General features: G+C 44.2%; 2 protein-coding genes across 5 annotated transcripts in view; both read right to left on the bottom strand.

The window, feature by feature from the left end:
- The window catches only part of si:ch211-250c4.3 (uncharacterized protein LOC100535981 homolog), a 184568-nt gene extending 177203 nt beyond the window's left edge, over positions 1-7365 (bottom strand). Inside the window, exon 1 of the mRNA XM_059653181.1 lies at positions 7264-7365. The gene's annotated coding sequence lies outside the window, so the exon portion shown is untranslated. The remainder of the gene's footprint in view (positions 1-7263) is intronic.
- Positions 7366-7555: 190 nt separating this feature from the next.
- LOC132210789 (arylamine N-acetyltransferase, pineal gland isozyme NAT-3-like) lies at positions 7556-24868 on the bottom strand. 4 transcript variants are annotated; one of them, XM_059653189.1, is made up of 3 exons: positions 24471-24868; positions 13620-13672; positions 7556-8611 (listed from the first exon to the last, which is right to left on the bottom strand). In XM_059653189.1, the coding sequence occupies exon 3, from the start codon at positions 8604-8606 to the stop codon at positions 7731-7733; it is 876 nt and encodes a 291-aa protein (XP_059509172.1). In that variant the 5' UTR covers positions 8607-8611; positions 13620-13672; positions 24471-24868; the 3' UTR covers positions 7556-7730. The 4 variants fall into 4 exon arrangements, with proteins under 4 accessions (XP_059509172.1, XP_059509171.1, XP_059509173.1 ...); XM_059653188.1 differs by having other exon boundaries at positions 13630-13672; XM_059653190.1 differs by lacking the exon at positions 24471-24868 and adding an exon at positions 15002-15055.
- Positions 24869-26654: the final 1786 nt, after the last annotated feature.

The following is a 26654-nucleotide window of genomic DNA, read 5'->3' as shown; positions in this document are numbered from 1 at the left end:
ACCTTCCACCAAATCATTTACGTATATCACAAACAACAGTGGTCCCAGCACAGATACCTGTGGAACGCCACTAGTCACAGGTCTCCAATTTGAGAAACCCCTTTCCACTATTACTCTCAGTCTCCTGTTGCCTAGCCAGTTTTGTATCCATCTAGCTAGCACACCGTGGACCCCATGTGGCTTCACTTTCTCCATCAGCATGCCATGGGGAACTTTATCAAACACCTTACTGAAGGCCATGTATATGACATCTACAACCTTTCCCTCATCAATCAACTTTGTCATGTCCTCAAAGAATTCTATTAAGTTGGTAAGACATGACCTTCCCTGAACACAACCATGTTACCTATCACTGATAAGCCCATTTTCTTCCAAATGGGAATAGATCCTATCCATCAGTATCTTCTCCAGCAGCTTCCCTACCACTGACGTCAGGCTCACCAGTCGATAATTACCTGGATTATCTCTGCCACCCTTCTTAAACAAGGGGACAAGATTAGCAATTCTCCAGTCCTCTGGGACCTCATCCGTGTTTAAGAATGCTGCAAAGATATCTGTTAGGGCCCTGGCTATTTCCTCTCTCACTTTCCTCAGTAACCTGGGATAGATCCCATCTGTACTAGGGGACTTGTCCACCTTACTGCCTTTTAGGATACGCAACACTTCCTCCCTCCTTATGCTAGAGTAAGCAAACATCTATCCCTAACCTCAACATCTGTCATGTCCCTCTCCTTGGTGAATACTAATGCAAAGTACTCGTTAAGAATGTCACCCATTTTCTCTGACTCAACGCAAAACTTCCCTTCTTTGCCCTTAAGTGGGCCAATCCTTTTTCTAGTTACCCTCTTGCTCTTTATATATGAATAAAAGGCTTTGGGATTTTCATTAACCATGTGTGCTAACAATATCTCATGTCCACTCTTAGCCCTCTTAATTCCTTGTTTCAGATTTGCCCTACATTCCCGATATTCTTCCAAAGCTTCATCTGTCTACAGTCACCTAGAACTTATGTCTGCTTCCTTTTTCCTATTAGCTCGTCTCACAATTACACCTGTCATCCATGGTTCCCTAATCTTGCCATTTCTATCCCTCATTTTCACAGAAACATGTCTCTTCTGCACGCTAAACAACCTCTCTTTAAAATCCTCCCAGATATCAAATGTGGATTTACCTTCAAACAGTTTCTCCCAATCTACATTCCCCAGATCCTGCCGAATTTTGGTATAATTGTCCTTCTCCCAGTTTAGAATTCTTCCTTTAGGACCACTCTCATCTCTGTCCATGAGTATTGTATAACTTACGGAATTGTGGTCACTATTTCCAAAGTATACTCCGACTGTAATCTCAACCACCTGGCCAGGCTCATTCCCCAACACAAGGTTCAGTATGGCCCCTTCCCGAGTTGGACTACATACATACTGCTCTAGAAAACTCTCCTGGACGCTCCTTATGAATTCTGCTCCATCTTGACCCCTAGCACTGAGTGAATCCCAGTCAATGTTGGGAAAGTTAAAATCTCCCATCACCATCACCCTGTTGCTCCTACACCTTTCCATAATCTGCTTACTTATTTGTACCTCTATCTCACACTCGCTGTTGGGAGGCCTGTAGTACAGCCCCAACATTGTTACTGCACCCTTCCTATTTCTGAGTTCTACCCATATTGCCTCACTGCTTGAGTCCTCCATAGTGCCCTCCTTCAGTACACTGTGATATCGGCTTTGTCCAGTAATGCAACTCCTCCACCCCTTTTACCTCCCTGTCTAGCCCGCCTGAAGCATCGATATCCTGGGACAACTAGTTGCCAATCATGCCCTCCCCTCAACCAAGTCTCAGTAATAGCAATAACGTCATATTCCCAGGTACCAATCCAAGCCCTAAGCTCATCTGCCTTACCTACTACACTTCTCGCATTAAAACAAATGCACCTCAGACAACCTGTCTTTTTGTGTTCATCATGTGCTCCCCGACTACTATTCCCTTTAGTCATGCTGACTCCATTATCTAGTTCCCTACAGGTTTTAGTTACTACCTCTTTTCTGTCCAATATTTGGTTCCCATCCCCCTGCCACATTAGTTTAAACCCTCCCCCACAGCATTAGCAAAAGCATCCCCAAGGACATTGGTTCCAGTCCGGCCCAGGTATAGACCGTCCAATTTGTAATAGTCCCACCTTCCCCAGAACTGGTCCCAATGTCCCAAAAATCTGAACCCCGCCCTCCTGCACTACCTCTCAAGCCACACATTCATCCTGGCTATTCTTTCATTACTGCTCTGACTAGCATGTGGCACTGGTAGCAATCCTGAGATTACTACCTCTGAGGTCCTACTTTTTATCTTGGCTCCTAACTCCCTCAATTCTGCTTGTAGGACCTATCCCGTTTTCTACCTATATCGTTGGTGCCTATATGCACCACAGCAATTGGCTGTTCGCCCACCCCTTCAGAGTGTTCTGCAGCCAATCTGAGGCATCCCTGACCCGTGCACCTGGGAGGCAACATACCATTCGGAAGTTTCGTTTTCAACCACAGAACCATCTATCTACTCCCCTTACAACTGAATCCCCAATGTCGATAGCCCTGTCACTCTTTCTCCAGCCCTTCTGTACAGCAGAGGCAGCCACTGCACCGCTGCCCAAATAAGAGACTCCCGCTTGAGGTAAGCTTTTTAAACTGGGGAAAACCTACCTTCCCGGCAGCCACCTGGTACTCTCTCTCTCTATCTCTCGCTCCTCCCGAAAATGAAAGTTTTGGACTCTCTCACCCCAGGGAAAAGACCTTGTTTATCACCCCATCCAGTCTGCTCAGAATTTTATAAACGTCTGTCAGGTCACCCATCGGCCTCCAATGCTCCAGGGAATATAGCTCCAGCTTATTCAGCCTCTCCCTGTAGCTCAAACCCTCCGTCCCTGGCAACTTCCTCGATAACCTTAAACCCTTTGAAGTTTCACAACATCCTTCCGATAGCAAGGAGACTAGAACTGTGCACAGTATGCCAAAAGTGGCCGAACCAATCTCCTGTAGACCTGCAACTTGACCTCCTAACTCCTTTACTCAATGCACTGACCAGTAAAGGAATGTACCAAACACCTTCTTCACTATCCTATCTACCTGCAAAGGAACAATGAGCCTGCACTCCAAGGTCTCTTTGTTCAGCAACACTCCTCAGGACCATCAAGTGTCTAAGTCCTGCCCTGAAATGTCTTTCCAAAATGCAGCACCTCATATTTATCTAAACTCCATCTTCCATTCCTCAGCCCATCGGCCTGTCTGATCAGGATCCCATTATACTCTTAGGTAACCTTCTTTGCTGTCCACAATGCCTCCAATCCTTGTGGCACACTGTTAGTCACATGCCTCCAATCTGAAAAACAACCCTCCACCACCACCCTCTGTCTTCTCCTTTGAGGCAGTTCTGTATTCCATCTGATATAACCTTAATAACCAGTCTACTATCAGGAACCTTGTCTAATGCTTTACTAAAGTCCATATAGATCATGCACACTGCTCTGTCCTCATCAATCCTCTTTGTTACATTCTCAAAACATTCAATCAAGTTAGTGAGACATGATTTCCCATGCACAAAGCTATGTTGCTTACCCATAATCAGTCCTTGCCTTTCCAAGTACATGTTAATCCCTCCAACAACTTGCCCACCACCATCAGGCTCACAGGTCTATAATTTTCTGGCTACTCCTCACCACCTTTCTTAAATAGTGGCACCACATTAGCCAACCTCCAGTCTTCCAGCACCTCACCTGTGGCTATCAGTAACACAAATATCTCAGCAAGGGGCCCAGCAATCACTTCCCTAGTGCAAACTTACTAACCATCCTTTCTATATTCTCATCTTAATCACTTATGTAAATGACAAACAAAAAAGTGGGCCCAAAACCAATCCCTGTGGAACACTGATAACAAAGTGTGGAGCTGGATGAACACAGCAGGCCAAGCAGCATCTCAGGAGCACAAAAGCTGATGTTTCGGGCCTAGACCCAAAACGTCAGCTTTTGTGCTCCTGAGATGCTGCTTGGCCTGCTGTGTTCATCCAGCTCCACACTTTGTTATCTTGGATTCTCCAGCATCTGCAGTTCCCATTATCCCTGTGGGACACTGTTGGTCACAGGCCTCCAATCCAAAAAACAACTGTCCACCATCACTATCTTTCTCCTGCCATTAAGTCAACTTTGTATCCTATTGGCTTGCCCACGCTGAGTCCCATATGATCAAAGTTTATTAATTAGTCTACCAAACAGAACCTTGTCAAAGGCCTTACTGAAGTCCAAGTCCACAATGTCTACCACTCTGCCCTCATCAATCTTCTTGGGTACTTCCTCCAAAATTCAATCAATTTGGTGAGGCATGATTTCCTTTGCAAAAAAAAACCGTCCTGACTATCATACTCATGTGATCTTCAGACAGTTGCAGACTAAAGGTCAGACAAGCCTCTCAATTAACACGAATATAGTCTTGCCTCCAAATAAAGATCCCACGTTCTTGTTCTGCGTTCTGTTGTGCAATTTGTGTATTTGTGCTAAATAGAAAAATGCAATGCATTCTACCAGAATCACATGTAATCTTTCTCAGTTCATGCTTTTGAAATGTCCTCTTCAATTTCACCTCGTCTCTGAGGTGTGATGGGACCTGGAGGTAAGTGCAAGGGGAGGTGGTGGGGATGAAACAGCACCAAGGTGCAGAATGTGAACATCCACTCAAAGCTCATTCATTTGATAGTTCATACAGTGCAGAAAAGGCCTTTCAGCACATCGAGTCTGCACTAACATAACTACCACTCAAAGTGCGCTAATTCCAATTTCCTGCACTTGCCCCATATCCTTGAACGTTATGATATTTCAAGTGCTTATCCAAATATCTTTAAAGGTGCAAGGTTTCTCACCTCCACTACCTTCCCAGGCAGTGCTTTTTAGATTCCCACAACCTGCTGAGTTGCTCCTTACTCTAAAACTATGCCCCCTTGTAATTGACCCCTCAACCAAGCTGTTCTCTAGTCACCCTATCCACTCCCCTCATCATCTTATACACATCAATCATGTCCCCTGTCAGTCTTCTCTCCTTGTAAAGAAAACAATCCAAGCCTAGCCAGTCTCTCCGTATAGCTCAATTTCTCTAACCCAGGCGACATCCTGGTGAACCTTCTCTGCGCCACATCTAATGCTGTCACATCCTTTCTGTCGTGACTTGACCAAAACTGCACATAGTACTCCAGTTGTGGCCTGAGCAATACTCTGTACAACTCCATTGCTTCCTTGATATTATACTCTATGCCACAACTGATAAAACCAAGTGTCCCAAATGCTTTCTTAGCTATCCTGTTCACATGTTGTGCCAACTTCAGCGATCTGTGAATAACTACCCAAAGATCAGTCTGTTCCTCTAAGTTACCCAGTATCCTGCCATTCATTAAATACTCCCCCAGCTTGTTTCTTTGTCCAAAGTGTGTCATCTCATGCTTATCAGGGCTAGATACCATCTGCCAGTGGTCTGTCCATCTGACCAACCCATCTATATCTTCCTGTACTATACAATCATCATCTTTGCTCTGAACCACTCTACCAATCTTGGTCAACAGCAGAAACAGAAATTGCAGGAAAAGCTCGGCAGGTCTGACCGTATTTGTGGAGAGAAATCAGTGTTAATGTTTTGGGTCACGTGACCCTTCCTCACTCCACCTGAAATGTTAACTCTGATTTCTCTCCACAGATGCTGCCAGACCTGCTGAGCTTTTCCAGTAACTTCTGTTTTGGTTTCTGATTTACAGCATTCTCAGTTCTTTTCATAAAGGTTCCAGTAGCGCACTGCTGGACATTGGCCTCCAGACTCTGGAACAGCCTCCAAGCACAACAATTGTGTCGTTTTGGTAAAACAGTTTCTGATCCATGTCACCATGTTTCCCTGAGTTCCATGTCCTTTATCTGTTCAATCAGCCTCCCATTTGGGACCTTGTCAAAAGCTTTGCTAAAATTCATATAAACTACATCAACTGAACTTCCCTTATCCACACACTTGAGCACATTTTCAAAAAAATTCTAACAAGTTTGTTAGATATTGTCTCCCTCTGACAAAGCCACACTGACTATCCCTAATTCATCCATGTCTGTCCGAGTGATTATTAATTTTCTCCTTCAGAATTTTCTCTGATAGTTTCCCTACCACTGATATGAGATTCACCATTCTGTGATTTTCTGGTTCATCTTCTTAAAAAGTGAAACGATATCAGTGGCCCTTGGTCCTCTGGTACTTACCTGTGGCCAGAGAGGAATTAAAAGTTTGTGTCAGAGTTCCTGCAATTTCCTGCCTCACTTCCCCCAGCAACCTGGGATGCAGTTCATCAAGGGCAGGGATTTGTCCATTTTTAAGCCTGACAGGAACTTCAATACCTCCCCATTTCCCATGTCAAACTGTGCAAGTTTCTCACAGTCCATTTTCTTGAATTCCATATCCATGTTCTCCTTTGCCAGAGTGAAGACCAAAGAGATGTAGTCATTCAACTCCCTTCTAATACCCTGCATATTCTCACACAGGTTGCCCATTGGTCCCTAATGGGCCCTACACTTCCCTGGTTAGCCTCTCCCCTTTAATATTTTTATAAAATATCTTAGGATTATCCCTAATTCTGTTTGCAAGTCCTTTTTCATGCCTCTTTTTAGCTCTTCTAATTGCTTTCTTAAGCTCCCTCCTACACTTCTTGTATTCATGTAGGGCCGCAGCTAAATCTCTCCCTTTGGATTTGCTAAAAGCCTGACTCTTGCTCATCAAGTTCTGAATTGTCTTAGACATCCAGGGTTCTCTTCACTTATTGGTCTTACATTTGCCAGTGCATGTTGGGCCTGTACTCTCCCCAGCTCCTTTTTGAATGGCCATCCATTGCTCCACTGTACTTACCCACAAAGAGCTGTTCCCAGTCATACTGTGGCCAGGTCCTGCTTTATTTTCATAAAGTCAGCCTTCCATCAATCCAAAGCTGTCTTTTGCAGGTCATCTTTTTCGCCATCCACAACTAATTTGAACTGTACTGTGTTGCAGTTGCTTTCACTGAAATGTTTCCCCACTGCCACATCAAACACTCCCCCAGCTTCTTTCCCCAGAACCAGATCTAGCACTGCTCTGTTCCTTGTTGGGCCTTCTATGTGTATTGATACAAAAAACTCCCCTGGTTACAAGAAATCCAAGCCCCTCTAAACCCTTAACACTATGACTATCCCAATTTATGTTGGGCATGTTGCAATTACTGAAGAATAATTACCCAATTATTTACTCTTACACACCCCTGGGAACATCGATTTGGAGCCAATGTGTTTGTTGATGGAGTTCCAGTTGGAATGCCATGCTTCTAGGAATTCTCGTGCGTGTCTCTGTTTGGCTTGTCCTAGGATGGATGTGTTGTCCCAATCAAAGTGGTGTCCTTCCTTATCTGTATGTAAGGATACGAGTGATATAGAAAGATACGAGTAAATAGAAAGCGGGACGTAACACCAGGGCTTCGTCGGAGGCTCACTGTTGATGTTACCTAGAATGGTGACGAAACGTCTGAAAACTAACCTTCCAGCTCAGTGAGCAAACTCACATCCAGAACCTCAACCTGAGCTACAAATCTTCTTATTCCCTGATGAAATTAGTGATATAAAACTGACAGGATCCCAACCCCCCATAATGTGTTAACTTTCAGGAGAGGAAATATGTTGCTGGATGTTATTATATGGTGAATTGATATTATTCAATCAGGAAATGAGTGAAATTATTCACAGGCGTTATCTTCTTGTCCAACATCAAGTTGAATGTCTCCCTGAGTACATGTTGTAATTCTTCTTCAGTCAGACTTTTGGAGGTTCTGACATCCGTTCCATCTTTCCCATTGAACATCTTTTCAATGTAGGTTGTACCCTTCAGAATTTTAATGCCATTCTGGGTTTGGTAACAAACATAGGATAACTCTTTAAACATGGCCCCAGGAGTCGTTATTAAATAGGTTAATTTGTCCTGAAAATCCTCAATTTTATAAGGCTTAAGGGCAAAACAAAACAGTTTTTCATAGGCAGGTTGGTTCTGCAGAAACTCACTGTTGCTGCTTTGACCTTCAATGTGAAGTTTCCTTATAGCTTTATCCATGTACCAGATATTGTTCTCTTCAGTCAGGCGGAATGTGCCCGGAAGCTGAGACTGTTCTTTGCCTGATACCAGCTCCAGTGGTTGTCGTAGCTGGTAGGATGATACAAAGCCCACATCAGCAACATAACTCTTAGAATCAATGGTGACTATGAGGATACAATGAGATGGGTAGGATTCGTAACAATCCTTTGCTGGTTTGTACAATCTTGCAGCTGTAAACATCACATTGTACCCCATCTCCTTTAGTACCCACCAGAATAAGCCATTATGCTCCACACAGCAGCCACCTCTTTGCTTCCTCACCATTTTGTCAAAGACTGCTTCCACATTGACCTCAATTGTTTCTCCACAGTGTGGATTGAGATTTTCATACGGAATAGATGTGACATGGTTTTCAACTAATTTGCTTAGTGTCTCCAGGTCAGCTTTGTTGCAAGGTCCTGTGTAGCCAATTCGTGCAAAATATTCAGAAAGCTTCATCTTCTCTGTGGTAAAGAAAATAAATTAGAACAGAAGACAGAAGTCCAAATTGTATCCTGTCAAAAGCTAGCGACTGATTAGTGACTTATTTATTTCTTCAATATTTTCTGACTCTTCACCTATTTCTTTATGGCTAATCTTCTGCCTACCACCCCACCCCATCATGGTCTGTTTCAGCCATGATCTGGGTAAGTGACACTGCTTCTGTTGAATCATAGTGCGAGAGGGACCAATCAGGATCTCTTCTCTCTCAGTATTAAGTGTTAGAAATGCTAACTTTCAATTATTAATGAAAACACCCTTACACTGAGTTAGAAAAAGGAAGGAAAAGTGTTGCTCTGAGTACTAGCCAGGAACAATTGAAAGGAAATGGGACAAAAGAATTTCAGCTACTGTACAATGCCAAGAATCTCAAAATCAACAGATCAAATACTAGAGATAGTAGGAACTGCTGATGCTGGGGAATCTGAGATAACAAGGTGTGAAGCTGGATGAACACAGCAGGCCAAGCAGCATCAGAGGAGCAGAAAAGCCAGACGTTTCGGGTCGGGACCCTTCTTCAGAAATACTAACCCAACATAAAGGCTGCAATATTCCACAACGTATTTGTCACAAACAACCCAGCAACTGATCCTTATATCTCAACTTTTACATTGGTTTGGCTGCACTTCTCTTTTCTGATCTGTGTATATTCTTTATGCGCATTCATTTCTCACATTTAGTCAGTAATAAACTCACTCTTTCTTTAATCAAGAAAGCCGGCTTAAATTGGCTCTTTTTAAACATTATTTTTCAGTCTGGGAGAAAAGGTACCCTTTTCAAGACAGTCAAGACACTATCAATGTTGAGGTAACAAAGTGTGGAGCTGGATGAACACAGCAGGTCAAGCAGCATCTTAGGAGCACAAAAGCTGATGTTTCAGGCCTAGACCCTTCATCAGAAAAAATGTTGAGGTCCTGCTTTTTAATTTAGGCTTGAAATTCTGAAACTGTCTTGGCAAAACATCATTCTCTGTTCTAATTACAACTTAGTTTTATGTGGACACAATGACTTGATCTGAACCTTCTTGCCCAATGTTCACCTCCAGACAAGCGAATGCTCTTTAGCCTGGCATCACACAGACAACACTCAAAACTCTCGGTCCCAGCTGCAGAGAACAGTATCTATCTCCCTGTGTATACAGTCATCCACTGCTACTATAATCCTTTACAATCCCCTCACTCTGCTGACATCGGACACCACATACGAAAAAGCAGAGTATTATTTAAACTGAGAATGACTGCAGAATTCTAAGGATCCAAGTGTTGGGGTGCATGAGTCATAATAAGTCAGAATGCAGGTGTAGCACATAATCAAAAAGTGTACTGAGATACTATCCTTTATTATCAGAGGAACTGAATATAAAATAATAAAATAGACTATGCTGCAATCTTATAGGCACTGGTGACGTCACATAAAATCAAAAAATCCATACACTGTGGAAACAGGCCATTCAGCCCAAATCCATACCAACGCACTCCCCAAGAAATCCTACATTTCCATGGCTAAACCACTTAACCTACACATCTCTGGACACTATGGACAATTTAGCATGGCCAATCCAACTATCCTGCACATCTTTGGACTGTGAGAGGAAACTGGAGTACCTCAAGGAAGCCCACACAGACAGAGGGAGAACATGTAATCTCCACACAGTCACCCGAGGCTGGAATTGAATCTGGGTCCCTGGCATTGTGAAGGAGCAGTGCTAACCTCTGAGCCACCATGCTGCCCCATCTTGAATACTATTTAATGAACGAGGTAAATGTACCAGAATAAAAAATAAAAAAATGAAAAACAATAAACCAGGGTGGTTTACTGAATTAATACCTGGAATGAGTGGACTATCTCATGCAGTGAGGTTGGACAGACTGAGCTTGTTTCCGGTGGAATTTAGAAGAGTGAACAATGCCTTATTTAAAGTGTACAAGATTGATACAGTGAGTCTTGTAGATGAGCCCAGATCTAGGGGTCACTGTTTAAAAAGTACAGGTTGCATTTTTAGGACAGAGGTGAGGAGAATTTTTCTTCTCGCTGAGGGTTGCTTAACTTTGGGTTTCGTTGCAACTGAAGACAGTGGAGGTAAGGGCAATTAATATTTTAAGACAGTCATGGCTGGATTTTTCTCACACAAGGGAATCAAAGGTGATGAGATGTAAATTGGAATGTGGAATTGGGAACACAAACAGATCATCCATGATCTTTTTCAAAAGTAGTGCAGGTTTAAAGGGCCAAATGGTCTACTCCTAACTTGTATGTTCATGTAAAAGAACATAGTGCTTCTGTTGCTTCTAAATTTTTAATATACAACATGACCAGTATCTTTCTAAGCAGAATCTACAAAGCTCTGCATTTTCCGTCTCCTAAAAATATCTTCACTGCTTCCTCTGATGTGGAACCCACAGATAGCACCTGTATTTCACTGGCTAATTTCTGTCTCTAACCTAGAAAAACAGGTCAAACTGACTCCACTCTACCTGCGTCATTGCTCAAAAGACATGTTGTCAAGAGCTTTTCATCTTGTCATCATCAGGACAATTTGCAAGACAAAAACGTTTACAAGTGAGCAAGCAACATTTATACCATTGGGGACAAGAGTGGTAATTGGCTGCTAAATGGACTCTGACTGGCAAAGGTATTGCCAGGGAAAATGGACTAGTTTATGATGATTGGCAGATATGTTTAGGTTTTAAATAAGGCCAGTTGAATCCAATTGATCAAGGCATCCATTTCAGAAGGGAACGAGCATACGGCTGATACCTATTTTGTTGAGTTAAAATAGGCACACATGTCTTTCTGTCCTGCAAGATCCTGTAACAATTTATGTAGCTTCTAGTATATGCAAACATACAAAATCTGCAAGCCCAAATGACAAACCTAAATCACTTTTTCGCACACTCACTTCTTCAGGGAATGTTTCCAATTGTGGATTCACATCGAATGTTGGAATTCAGTGCCAGCTGATTGGGTTTGATTGGTACCCTCTGTGTTTGGAAGAGCTGGAGGCACATGCTCTTTGATTCAATCTGCCAGTCTTTGGGACATGCGACCTACATAGCCCGAACACCACGGGCTTCGTCTTTGGAGCAATAAGCATTTGTGGACAAATGCTTCTGCAGATCCAAGTGCAGTGCACTCAGTTTCTTCTTTACCCACAGTAAATGTTAATCCTCAATGATAAATTCCAACACCTTCCTCATGAAAGGCATAGAGTTAACTGACCTGTAGTTTCCTATTTTCTGCCGTCTTCCCCTCTTTGAATAATACTTCCCACTCTCCAGTCTAATACAGCACTTCCAGAATCTGGTGAATTTGGGAGAATTTGCAACAATGCATTTACACCCTCATTAAGCACCAGTTTCAATATCCTTGATGAGGTCCATCAGACTTAGGGACTTAGAAGTTCACAGCTCCAACAGTTTGCTCAGTAATACTTCCCCAATGATTGGTAATTTCACCAAGTTTCCCCTTTCCTTTCAGTATTAGTACTGGAAGTACCAGACTGGCAAGTGTACTCTATTGGTCGTATCCTACGTCTGTCTTCTGAGGATGTTGTTGCAGTTTTTCACTGTGGCATGTTGGAACTGGCAACTGATGAGTTGAGAATCATCTCCTGTCCTTATGAGGGCAGGGAGGTGCTATTGTTGGACTGGGGCAGGCCAACACAAAGCTCACAGGACACCTGGCTATAGTCGAACAGGCTTCTTGGAAATCAGAAGCTTTTAAAGCGTAGCCCCTTCATCTGGTCAAATGAGACAGAAGCACACAAACACAGATTTTATACGCAGAGATCAAGGGCAGAGGGATCATACAAATGGGGTGAGTGGATTATCATAAATTATTCAGGTGATGGCGTTAAAACAAGACAGGAAGGAAGTATGGTGGGGTCACATGTATTGGGAGATGAATTTAAGATCACGGTCTCAACCTGTCTTCATGTGTACAGAACTTAGCTATCAGTTTCAGCTCAGCGATTCTGTGTTGTTTGTATCTTGAAGGGTGCCCTGGAGACGCTCAACCAAAAATTGGAGGCTGAGTGTTCTTGACTGCTAAAGTATTCCCAACTTAGAAGGAACATTCCTGTCTAGCAGTTGTTGCACAGTGTCCACTCACCAGTCGTGGAAGCTTCTGAACGGTCTTGCCAATATACAATGCCTTGGGGCACCTCTGCCTGCAGCAGATGAGATTGACAACATTGGGCGAGTCACACAAGTACCTGCCGGGAACATAGTGGGCGGTGTTCCCACACATGATAGCACTGTCCACGTCAATGTCCTGACATGGCTTGCAGAGCTTGACATGGCAAGGTCGTGTGGCATTGCGGTCGATGTTGTCCTGAAGGCTGGGCAGTTTGCTGCAAACAATGGTCTGTTTAAAGTTTGCTGGTTGTTTGAAGGCAAGAAGTGGAGGTTTGGAGATGGTCTTGGTGAGATGTTCATCATCATCGATGTTGTGTTGACGGCTGTGAAGAACATAACGTAGTTTCTCTGCTCTGGGGAAATACCAGATGAAGACATGTACTCTAACGGTCATATCGCATGTCTGGATGGCAGTTTCCTTCCCTAAAGGACATTCGTGAACCAGATGGGCTTTTCCAACAATCAATAATGGATTCATGGTCATCATTAGATTTGTAATTCCAGATATTTTATTAAATTCAAATTCCACCATTTGCCATGTGGGATTTGAACCTGGCTCCCCAGAACACTATCTGGGTCTCTGGATTAACTGTCTAGCAATAACACCACGTCATTGCCTCCTTACACACACACTTCCATATGGTTGGCATATATCAAGGACAACAAGGGACCCTGCATTGATCCCACTGGACAATAACCAATAGTCACAGACTTTTACCACCCCCCAAGTCTCTTACCACTAAGCCAAACGGACAGTCGTGCCTGTATCTTTACAGTCTGTGCTCTTGATTCTAGTTTTATATAAAAATGCCATCAGAACTAGGATTGGTTTTACCTCCACTCACCTGTGTCTTGGAGATTCTTCCGGCACTTCAATCACTTCCTGTCCTGTCAATAGAAAAGCGCCCGTGAGTTTTGGATTTCAGAATTCAGTTTCATCAGCAGTGTCCCCGGGCATGGTGACAAAATGTCTGAAGAAGAACAAGCCAGCTCACTGAGCAAGTCAACAACCTCATTCAGTTTCATCCAGTTAGAAAATGGGAGTTTTAAATTACAAATAGATAGACGCAGGGAGTATTTAACAAAATCCTAAACCTTTCAATTTTGTTTGTGAAATTTGGTTGAGGATTGAACCAGACATTTAGCGATTTTTAAAATTGAACACTCTAGGTCAGGTCAGAAACAAGCAGGAGACATTTCAGTTGGCCTAAAATCGCACAGATAAATTGAGGCAACAGGAGTTTATTGCAAGATAATAAAATGTGAGGCTGGATGAACACAGCAGGCCAAGCAGCATCTCAGGAGCACAAAAGCTGACGTTTCGGGCCTAGACCCTTCATCAGAGAGGGGGATGGGGGGAGGGAACTGGAATAAATAGGGAGAGAGGGGGAGGCGGACCGAAGATGGAGAGTAAAGAAGATAGGTGGAGAAGGTGTGGGTGGGGAGGTAGGGAGGGGATAGGTCAGTCCAGGGAAGACGGACAGGTCAAGGAGGTGGGATGAGGTTAGTAGGTAGCTGGGGGTGCGGCTTGGGGTGGGAGGAAGGGATGGGTGAGAGGAAGAACCGGTTAGGGAGGCAGAAACAGGTTGGACTGGTTTTGGGATGCAGTGGGTGGGGGGGAAGAGCTGGGCTGGTTGTGTGGTGCAGTGGGGGGAGGGGATGAACTGGGCTGGTTTAGGGATGCAGTGGGGGAAGGGGAGATTTTGAAACTGGTGAAGTCCACATTGATACCATTAGGCTGCGGGGTTCCCAGGCGGAATATGAGTTGCTGTTCCTGCAACCTTCGGGTGGCATCATTGTGGCAGTGCAGGAGGCCCATGATGGACATGTCATCAAGAGAATGGGAGGGGGAGTGGAAATGGTTTGCGACTGGGAGGTGCAGTTGTTTGTTGCGAACTGAGCGGAGGTGTTAGGAACACTTCAAACGGCGCAGCACGATGTGACCTTCCCCCAATTAATCATTACTCATTTAGCCCTGGCATCACTGTTTGGCCTTTTAACTTATTTTGCGATTTTAAAAATGTTTGCCAAGCAAATAAACTTGGCATTTCAGAAACAGTTCCACCATATAGCCCGGAGAACTTCACATCAGATATTTTACCAACACATTAACGCTGGTGTCGCATGGAGTTCTGTAGAATATGCTGTAATCCAGTGACAAAAGAGCTTTCGAAGCACGGATAGAGCAGCATTGTAAACCATTCCAAATTCCGATACCTGAGTTCTGTATTCACTTGTTTTGGTACAATGTCAGAAGTCACACGATAACAGGTTATAGTATCCAAAAGATTTATTTGAAATAACTAAGAGACGGTCAGAATTGCCGATGCTGGAGTCAGAGCTAACACAGCGTGGAGCTGGAGGAGCACCACAAGACAATTCTGCTCACCCCGCCTCTTTGACCTGGCACAACCTATCCATCTTCTCTCCCACCTATCCGCCTCTCACACCTCACTGAACAATCCCCACCACTGCCAAACTGCACTTATGTGTCACCATCCTACCTACCTTCCCCAGCCCCACCCCTCCTCTCTCTGTTTATTTCGGAGCTACCTTCCCCGCTCCCCGTTTCTGAAGAAGGCTCCCGATCCGAAACGTCAATTTTCCTGATGCTGCCTGGCCTGTGTTATTTGAAATCACACAAGCTTTGGGAGTGCAGCCCCTTTGTCAGGTACAGAGAGAGAGAGGAGAGCACACAATTTACAGGCAGAGAAATCAAATATTATATAACTGGTGAGAATGCAGCGTCAGATAGTAAGTCTCTGCAGATGGCCAAGAGAGTTATACAGTGAGTGAAATGTTCATAAAGCTATTGTCAATGCTGTATTTCCGTGACAATTGGGCAGAGTGTTAGGAATGTACACAAGTTGACATCTAGGGGTCAAACACTGAATTGTGGGTGTGAAGCCTTATTCTGAATCTGTCTCAGAATTTTAGCCTGCAATCAGGCTGGTTTTATTCCGAAAGCAAGAATTTATAAGATATCACACTGACTGACTATGGCTACTGTTTTTTCAACAAAATTGCACGTATCTGCAAATAATCAAACATCTTGAATAAAATGATTCACCCCACAGATTTTTACGTGCATGTGCTTGAGAGGGAGCACGTATAAGAGTGTGTAATAAGTAATTCAAAACTTACCAACTTATTAAGGTGGAGAAGTAATAACAATCTATCGAGGTAATGCTGTCACAACAGGAAAAGCAGGAAGATTTTACAGATACAGAATAGTGCGGTGGGATCATCTGTTGATCTTATCCATGGAAGATGGGCTCAGCAGTGATCTTGGGTTTGTGTTGCACTGCAGGGGACTCCACCATACTGTTCTGAACAAGGCCTCACACCTTTAATTCAGTGTCTGACCCGAGATGTCACCTTTGTACGTCCCTATCGCTCTGCCTGATTGTCATGCCAACACAGCATTGACATTAGCATTATAAACACTTTATTCGCTGTATAATTCTCTTGGTCACCTGCACAAACTTATTATTTGACACTCCACTCACACCGGTTGTATGATCTTTTGATCTCTCTACCTATCAACTGTGTCTCTGTGTGCGCTGTGCCCTCTCACTGCACCCAACGAAGGGGCTGCGCTCCCGAAGCCAGTGGTTTCAAATAAACCTGTGGACCGATGTCGGGAACGGTCTGACGTTGTTCGCCCGGTCCAACACCGACAACTCCACGTGGAAAATCCCTAGAAAATTCTAACAGGACTAGATAAACATCAGTATGTTCCTGATGACTGGGGCGTCCAGGCTAGGGATCACAGTCTAAGGATATGTGGCAAGCCATTTAGGACTAAGATGTGGAGAAATTACTTCACCTAGAGAGTGATGAACCTGTGGAATTCTCTGCCACAGAAAGTGGTTGAAGTCAAAATATTGAATATTTCCAAGAAGCAGTCAGATACAGCTTTTACAGGTAAAGGGACAAGTGCTTTGGGAAGAAAGAGGGAACAGGGATGATCATCCACAATAATATTGAATGGTGGAGCAGGCTGGAAGGGCCAAATGGTCTACTCCAGCTCCTATTTTCTATGTTCCTTTCAGCAAAGTATCAGAAAGAGCTGAAAGTAAGCAGAAAAAAAATCTTATCGATATCTCTGATTGAGGTTGGTGTCAGTGCTGTGTTTCACTGACGTGAGTTCATTGCTGAAAAGTGATGTAAATTTGGAAAAGGGGACAAGCAAAGGTTCAGAAGAGAGATAAGGGTGAGTTTTCTCACTTTAACTGTGGGGCAAACTTGGATCCAAAGGTACTAGGTACTAAAGGTTAGCTAAGCAACTCTTCTAGAGTTGATTTCTCTTTTTTTTTCCCAGCACAGCTAGCCGAGTCAGTAGAAGGAGTAGACGTCCACAACTTACAAAAGCAATTCTCTTTTTTGAAAATAAGTTAACTGGAAGCTTAAAACAGACAAGCTGAAAAGATCTGTCTCTCTTGGTAAAGTATATCTGCGAACTGGATGACCTTTCAAACATCTGTCTTTATTAGGCTCCGATGAACAGTCATCTAGAATTGAAACATTACCTTGCTGTCTCTCCGTGTACATGCCTGAACTGCTGTAATTTCCAGCATTTTTTGTGTTTTCAGTGCAGATCCTAGCATCTGCAGTAATATGCTTCTACAAGTCTTTAAATTACCTCATAAACCCTAAAAGCTGAATATTCTTTCATTTAAAGTCTTAAATCTAACAAACATGTTAAGTGAACTGAAGGCTGGTCTAAAAATTTTCCACCACTCCAGAGGCAGTCAGCATTTCAGACTGGTGGTGTACTGTAAGGTTATTCTCTGTGTGTATTTTTAGGTTATTCTCTATGTCTCTTCCAGCTAATCTCTGACCCTGATTTATCATGCTACTATTTTGCTTTCCTGCCTTGGCTGTACCACTTCATTTGCTACAACTACCCAAGCTTAATCCCCCAGCTCCTTTGTTCAGTTTGAAGTCCTTTACTTTCCTAGTTATACTGTTTTGCTAGAACACTGGTCCCAGCATGGAATGGAGGAAATTTCCCAATAATTGAGTCCAACAGTACTCTCCCAAGTACTGATGCCAGTTCCCCACAAACTGGAACCTATTTCTCCAACAGCTATCTTGAAGCCACAAATTAATTTTACTGATCTCATATGCCCTCTGCTAATTGCCTTGTAGCTAAGGTAATAGTCCACCACTTGAAGTTTCTCTCCTCAATTTGGAACTGTCTCTTAATGCTGTTTAAGCAGAACATCTTTCATAGTTGTAGCTATATAATTGGTACTACACGAATTACAACAAGTGGGTACACTCTCCCGCCAATTCAAGTTCTTGTCCAGCCCTGAGCACATGTCCTGAACCTTGGTACCAGGTGGAAAACGCAACTTTCTGGGCTCATTTTCTGACTGTGCAGATCAGGGTCTATTCTCTTTACATTCCTTTTTACTTTGTCAGTTTGAATGCCTTCCTGTACCACAGTGTCATGGTCAGGTAGCTCTTCCACCCCTGCAGCCATCAGTCTCAAGCAAATAAGCAGAAAGAATGTGAAACCTGTTGAACAATTGCAAAACTGAGGCTGTGAATACCTTTACCTGCCTCCCTTGGAATCGTGCCATCTCTTCCTTGACCACTGATCAATAGAGAATAGATAATAGGTGCAGGAGTAGGCCATTCGTCCCTTCAAGCCAGCACCACCATTCATTATGATCATGGCTGATCATCCACAATCTGTATCCTGTTCCTGCCTTATCCCCATAACCCTTGATTCCACTATCTTTAAGAGCTCTGTCTTATCTCTTTCTTGAAAGCATCCAGAGAGTTGGCCTCCACTGTCTTCTGGGGCAGAGCATTCCATATATCCACCACTCTCTGGGTCAAGAAATTTTTCCTCAACTCTATTCTAAATGGCCTACCCCTTATTTTTAAACTGTGTCCTCTGGTCCTGGACTCACCCATCAGCGGAAACATGCTTCCTGCCTCCACAGTGTCCAATCCCTTAATAATCTTATACGTCTCAATCAGATCCCTTCTCATCCTTCTAAACTCAAGAGTATACAAGCCCAGTCACTCCAATCTTTCAACATATGATAGTACCGCCATTCTGGGAATTGACCTTGTGAACCTACGCTGCACTCCCTCAATAGCAAGAATGTCCTTCCTCAAATTTAGAGACCAAAATTGCACACAATACTCCAGGTGCGGTCTCACCAGGGCGCTGTACAGCTGCAGAAGGACCTCTTTGCTCCTATACTCAATTCCTCTTGTTATGAAGGCCAGCATGCCATGAGCTTTCTTCACTGCCTGCTGTACCTGCATGCTTGCTTTCATTGACTGATGTACAAGAACACCTAGATCTCGTCGTACTTCCCCTTTACCTAACTTGAATCCATTGAGATGGTAATCTGCCTTCCTGTTCTTGCCATCAGAATGGATAACCTCACATTTATCCACATTAAACTGCATCTGCCATGCATCCATCCACTCACCTAGCCTGTCCAAGTCACCCTGTGTTCTCAAAACATCCTCCTCACATTTCACACTGCCACCCAGCTTTGTGTCATCAGCAAATTTGCCAATATTACTTTTAATGCCTTCGTCTATGTCATTAATGTATATCATAAACAGCTGCGGTACCCCACTGGGCACCGCCTGCCATTCTGAAAGGGCCCCATTTATCACTACTCTTTGCTTCCTGTCAGCCAGTCAATTTTCAATCCAAGTCAGTATTTTTTCCCCCAATACCATGTGCTCTAATTTTGCTCACTAATCTCCTTTGTGGGACTTTACTAAGGCTTTCTGAAAGTCCAGGTACAGTACATCCACTAGGTCTCCCTTGTCCATCCTCATAGTTACATCCTCAAAAAATTCCAGAAGATTAGTCAAGCACGATTTCCCCTTCGTAAATCCATGCTGACTCTGACCTATCCTGTTGCTGCTATCCAAATAATTTCATCTTTTATAATTGACTCCAGCATCTTTCCCACCACTGACGTCAGGCTAACCCGTCTATAATTCCCTGTGTTCTCTCTCCCTCCTTTCTTGAAAAGTGGGACAACATTAGCCACCCACTAGTCCGCAGGAACTGATCCTGAATCTTTAGGACATTGGAAAATGATTACCAATGCGTCCACAATTTCTAGAGCCACCTCCTTAAGTACCCTGGAATGCAGACCATCAGGTCCCGGGGACTTATCAGCCTTCAGACTTAACAGTCTATCCAACACCATTTCCTGCCTAATATAAATTCCCTTCAGTTCGTCCATTACCCTCGGTCCTTCAGCCACTATTACATCTGGGAGATTGCTTGTGTCTTCCCTCATGAAAACAGATCCAAAGTACCTATTCAACTCTTCTGCCATTTCCTTGTTCCCCATAATAAATTCACCTGTTTCTGTCTTCAAGGGCCCAATTTTAGTCTTAACCATTTTTTTTCTTTTCGCATTCCTAAAAAAGCTTTTACTATCCTCCTTTACGTTTTTGGCCAGTTTGCCTTCATACAGTTTTTCTCTGTGTATTGGCTTTTTAGTTATCTTCTGTTGCTCTTTAAAAGCTTCCCAGTTTTCCAGCTTCCTACTCATCTTTGCTATGTTATACTTCTCTTTTATCTTTATACAGTCCTTACCTTCCCTCATCAGCCACGGCCACCCCTTAGGATCTTTCTTCTTCTTTGGTGTGAACTGATCCTGCACCTTTTGCATTATATCCAGAAATACCTGCCATTGTTGTTCCACTGTCATCCCTGCTAGGGTACTGTACAATTGAACTTTGGCCAGCTCCTCCCTCATAGCTCCATAGTTCGCTTTGTTCAACTGCAATAGACACTTCCGATTCTCCCTTCTCCCTCTCAAATTGCAGATTAAAACTTATCATATTATGGTCACTACCTCCTAATGGCTCCTTTACTTCGAGGTCAAAACAGAAGACCCTCTCCTAAAAGGCATGACCACCCTCCTGGTATAAAACATCCAGGTAAGTGCTCCCCTCCGTGATGCAGTGCAATGTCTGGGGATTTGCCTCCAACTCAAGCTCTCAGCAGAAGGTGCCTCCTGCATTAGATCTTTCAAAACAAAAACACCTCTCATTTGCCCAGATTCTCTGCTCAGGTTTCCAGCCTATTTATATCCTGCTGTATCCTCTTGCAATCCTCCTCACTATCCCCCAATCTTCATGTGGTCTCTAAACTTGCTAATCAGGCCACCTACACTGTCTTCCAAATAGTTTATGTTACAAACAACAGGGGACCCAGCACTGATCCCTGTGGAGCATCACTGGTCACAGGCCTCCAGTCAGAAAAACACCATTCCATCACTACTCCATCTTCAATGACTAAGCCAGCTCTGTATACAGCTCTTAACAGCTCACAGCATATTTCCATGTGACTTTACCTTTTGTATCAGCCTGCCATAAGGGGCCTTTATCAAAGGCCTTGATACATATATAGACCCCATCCACTGCCTGCCGTCAATCATCTTTATCAAAAAGCTCAATCAAGTTTGAGAGACATGACCTTCCCCACACAATACCATGCTGCCTAGCACTAGTAAGTTCATATTTTTCGCTAAATGTGAGTAAATCCCATCCCTAAGAATCTTCTCCGATAATTTCCCTGCCATTGATGTAAGGCTCACCAGCCTGAAATTTCCCAGATTATCCCTGTTGCCCTTCTTAAACAGGAACGTTAGCTATTCTCCAGTCCTCTGGGATGTCTCCTATCACTAAAGAGGATTTTAAACTTTAGGAATAAAATAGACCTTAACCACTTAGTGGATACTCGCCAAACAGTGAGACCTCAAGGGAGTGATGTTCTCAATTGATAAGATCAAAGCTGAAAAACCAGAATAAACCCAAGGAGTCACACAGGCTCAGCAAGAGATGGTCATGTCTCATTCTCAGCTGTGGTGTCAGGCTCTTAAATCATCAGAACCCCAAGGATCCTGGGGAGTAATTGTGGGTCTAATGCTGGGGAGGAAGGGTGGCGGGGGGTGGGGGTTATGGTATATTTGGGTCAGTTAGATGAGGGTGTACAGGTACAGGTTAGTGAAGGGTGATTTGGCTCTGGGTGTGGAACATATTGTTGGTGTCCAGATGACTAATGGATATAAGAAATATTAGGAGTGGGTCACCTGGCCTTTTAGCTTGCCCGCTCTGCACAGATGCTGTCTGACCTGCTGTGGTTTCTAGCATTTTGTTTTTGTTTTCAGTACAGATTCCAGCATCTGCAGTAATTTGCTCCTACATCTGCTACTCAACAAGGTCATAACTTGACAGAACATAACTCAAACTTTACCACTCCCGCTGTATCCCTTAACTCCTACAAATAGACCAATCTCTGAATTTACTTGATACCTGAGCAGCCGTAGCTCTCTAAAGCAGTGATTCCAATGATTCACAAACCTGAGTGAAGAAATTCCATTTCAAGCCCACTGACTCCCACAGCTACCGAGAATACGCCTCCTCCCACCCACCCTCCTGCAAAAATTCCATCCCCTATTCCCAATTCCTCCGCCTCCACCACATCTGCTCCCAGGATGAGGCATTCCACTCCCGCACATGCCAGATGTCCCAGTTCTTCAAGGACCGCAGCTTTCCCCCCACAGTGGTCGAGAACGCCCTTGACCGCGTCTCCTGCATTTCCCGCAACACATCCCTCACACCCTGCCCCCGCCACAACTGCCCCCAGAGGATCCCCCTTGTTCTCACACGCCACCCCACCAACCGCTGGATACAACATATCATCCTCCGACACTTCTGCCATATACAATCCAACCCCACCACCCAAGACATTTTTCCATCCCTATCCTTGTCTGCCTTCCGGAGAGACCACTCTGTCCGTGGCTCCCTCACACTCCCCTCCAACCCCACCACACCTGGCACCTTCCCCTGCAACCGCAGGAAGTGCTACACTTGACCCCACACCTCCTCCCTCACCCCTATCCCAGGCCCCAAGATGACCTTCCATATCACGCAGATGTTCACCTGCACATCTGCCAATGTGGTATATTGTATCGCTTGCACCCGGTGTGGCTTCCTGTACATTGGGGAAACCAAGCGAAGGCTTGGTGACCGCTTTGCAGAACACCTCTGCTCGGTTTGCAACAAACAACTGCACCTCCCAGTCGCGAAACATTTCAACTCCCCCTCCCATACCTCAGACGACATGCAGTGCCACAATGATGCCACCCGAAGGTTGCAGGAACAGCAAGTCATATTCCGCTTGGGAACCCTGCAGCCTAATGGTATCAATGTGGACTTCACCAGCTTCAAAATCTCCCCTTCCCCCACCGCATCCCAAAACCAGCCCAGTTCTTCCCCTCTCCCCACTGCATCACAAAACCAGCCCAGCTCGTTCCCTCCCCCCACTGCATCCCAAAACCAGCCCAGCCTGTTTCTGTTTCCCTAACCTGTTCTTCCTCTCACCCATCCCTTCTTCCCACCTCAATTCGCACCTCCATTTCCTACCTACCACCTCATCCCACCTCCTTGACCTGTCCGTCTTCCCTGGACTGACCTATCCCCTCCCTACCTCCCCACCTATACTCTCCTCTCCACCTATCTTCTCTCCATCTTCAGTCCGCCTCCCCCCTCTCCCTATTTATTCCAGTTCCCTCTCCCCATCCCTCTCTCTGATGAAGGGTCTAGGCCCGAAACGTCAGCTTTTGTGCTCCTGAGATGCTGCTTGGCCTGCTGTGTTCATCCAGCTCCACACTTTGTTATCTTGGATTCTCCAGCATCTGCAGTTCCCATTATCACTGAAGAAATTTCCCCTCATCTCAGTGCCAAATAATCAATTCGACATTCTCAAACAGAGCCCTTGTTACCAATTTTAGTTTGATGTTATAGATGTTACAGAAATATGGGATCGCTCTCACCGCCCCACACCTGGTATCTGGGACACACTCACTGCACTTTCTCAGTTGTCGCTGGTGAGATCTGCATCACAGGAATGCATTTTCATCCAGTTAGAAAACAAGGCTTTCGAAAACACTAATAGATAGACTCTGGGGTAAAGCATCAAACAGCGCCAAAATACTGCATCTAAATTCTGTTTTCATTTTCTGTTTGTGAAATCTGGGTCCGAAATGAGCCAGACATTTAGCGACTCTTAAAATCGAACACTCCAGGCCAGGCCAGAAACAAGCAGACGTTGCAGAATCACAGTAAACCCAAACACTAAAAACATTCAATCTCTTCATGACTTCCTCCAGTGATCAACGGGATTTTCTGGTTTAATTTTCAGTGAGTATAGGTGGACCGAAGCCCTTCAAGCAGGACTAATTTTCAGGGAGAATTTTCTAATTCTGAAGAAGGGTGCAGACCCGAAACGTCAGCCTCCTGGCTCCTCTGATGGTGCTTGGCCAGCTGTGTTCATCCAGCTCTCCACACCCTATTACCTTGAAAGGTAATGAATGTTGTTTTGTGAATCTGATCGAACCCTCCCGTTTGGGGCAACCACAGGAACGCTTCAAACTGCGGAACACCATGCGACCTTCCCTCAATTAATCGTGCTGTTAGCACGGGATGGCCTTTTACCTCGTTTTGTGAATTTTAAGAAAAGTTTGCTAAGCGCAGAAAAGGAACACAGTTAGAGCAATACTTGCCACTTCTGAAATAGTTAGATCATAGACAGAGCATTATTCTAAACTAGCCCAAAACCCGATAGCTGAAATCCGCATTTACTTGCTTTGGTAAAATGTTACGAGAAAATATCTACCTGCAAGTCAGCAAATCTGGCAATCTTCCATCGCTTCAATCCAGTCAGGGATCTCGACAAGAGTGTACTGTGCCTTATTAGACAATCACAGAAAGCATATCACATAAACTGAAATCAGACACTCCGCTCCGTAAATTGCACGTAACTAAGCAGTTGCCGGAAAGAGAGAGTGGTAGAGAAAGGAGGCAAACTGCACATAGGCAATATTAAGAAACATAGATGAGAGTAGGAGGGGCTCAGGGGTAATTACACACAAATCCATGGAATACACGTAGGACTACATATCGGATAGCCAGCACCGGAAGCGTCCACTTGTTGGGACCATCCTATGAACATGTCGATGACCCACTGGAGTTTTCTCCCATGTTGAAGTTGGTTGCCTCGACAACAAAGCAGCTCTCAAGCCAGCCAACCTCTACACCCACAACCCGAGCTACAAATCTACTCCAAAACCTTTCCTCCCGTGTTTTCTCAATTAAATCTCAAAGCCAAACATCTGTTCCCTTTTACGTCATATTTGTTCTTTCCCGAAATAAAAACCGAAAGAACAGCAGATGCTGTAAATTAGGAACAAAAACAGAAGTTGCTGGCAAAGCTCAGCCGGTCTCACAGCATCTGCGAAGAAAAAAAGAAATCAGAGTTAACGTTTAGGGTCTGAAGAATCTGTTAACTCTGATTTATTTTCCTTCACAGATGCTGCCAGACCCCTGCTGAGCTTTTCCAGCAACTTCTGTTTTTAAGACTATAAGACATAGGAGCAGAAATTAGGCCATTCAACCCATTGAGCCTGCTCTGCCATTCAATCATGGCTCATAAGTTCCTCAACCCTATTCTCCCACTTTCTCCCCATAACCCTTGATCCCCTTGATAATCAAGAACCTATCTATCTCTGTCCAGGCCATTCAGTATTCTGTAAGTTTCAGTTAGATCCCCCCTCATCCTGAGTATAGTTCCAGAGTCCTCAAACGTTCCTCATATGTTGAGCTTTCCATTCCTGGGACCATTCTCATGAATCTCCTTTGAACTGCTCCGGAGCCAGTACATCCTTCCTGAGATATGGGGCACAAAACTGCACACAATAGTCCAAATGTGGCTGACCAAAGCCTTATAAAGCCTCAGTAGCACATCCCTGCTTTTATATTCAAGTCCTCTCAAAATAAAGGCCAACATTGGATTTGCCTTCCTGACTACTGACTTAACCTGCAAGCTTATCTTGAGAAAATCCTGGACTAGAACTCCCAAGTCTCTTTGCACTTCAGACTTCTGAATTTTCTCCCCATTTAGAAAATAGTCCATGCTTTTATTCTTTTACCAAAGTATATGACCTCACACTTTCCCACATTGTACTCCATCTGCTACTTCTTTGCCCACTCTCCTAAGCTGTCCAAATCTTTCAGCAGCCTCCCCACCTCCTCCATACTACCTTTCCCTCCACTTATCTTTGTATTGTCTGCAAACTTAGCCAGAATGCCCATAGTTCATTCATCTCGATCATTAATGTACAAAGTGAAAAGTTGTGGTCCCAACACTGACCCTTGCGGAACACCACTTGTCACAGGCTGCCATCCTGAGAAAGACCCTTTTATCCCCACTCTCTGCTTTCTGCCAGACAGTCAGTCTTCTATCCATGCTAGCACCTTGCCCCTAACACCATGGGCCCTTATCTTACTCAGCAGCCTCCAGTGCGGCACCTTATCAAAGGCCTCCTTGAAGTCCAGGGAGATAACATCCATTGGCTCTCCTTGGTCTACCCTGCTCATTACTTTCTCAAAGAACTCTCGCAGATTTGTCAGGCATGACCCCCCCCCCAACTTGATTAAATCATGCTGACTTTACCCTACTTTACCATACACTTCCAAATATTCAGAAATCCCATACTTTACAATAAACTCCAATATCTTACCTGTGACCGAGGTTAGGCTAATCAGCCTGTATTTTTCCATCTTTTGCCTTATTGCCTTTTTAAACAGGGGTGTCATGTTAACGATTTTCCAGTACTCTGGGACCCTCCCTGACAGGAGCGATTCCTGAAAGATCACCACTAATGCTTCCACTATCTCTTCAGCTATCTCCTTTAGAGCTCTGGGGTGTAGTCCATGTGGTCAAGGTGATTTATTCACCTTCAGTCCAATTAGTTTAGGCAGCACCTTTTCCTTGGTGATGGCCACCAGAGTCAGTTCTGTC

Source organism: Stegostoma tigrinum, chromosome 20 (assembly GCF_030684315.1).
Source record: "Stegostoma tigrinum isolate sSteTig4 chromosome 20, sSteTig4.hap1, whole genome shotgun sequence".
Lineage (NCBI taxonomy): Eukaryota > Metazoa > Chordata > Chondrichthyes > Orectolobiformes > Stegostomatidae > Stegostoma > Stegostoma tigrinum.
Note: the sequence above shows the minus strand (reverse complement) of the source record. Positions and strands in the feature narration are given on the sequence as shown.

Excerpts from the sequence above, each read along its gene's own strand:
- LOC132210789 (XM_059653189.1), bottom strand. The coding sequence starts at position 8,606 with ATGAAGCTTTCTGAATATTTTGCACGAATTGGCTACACAGGACCTTGC.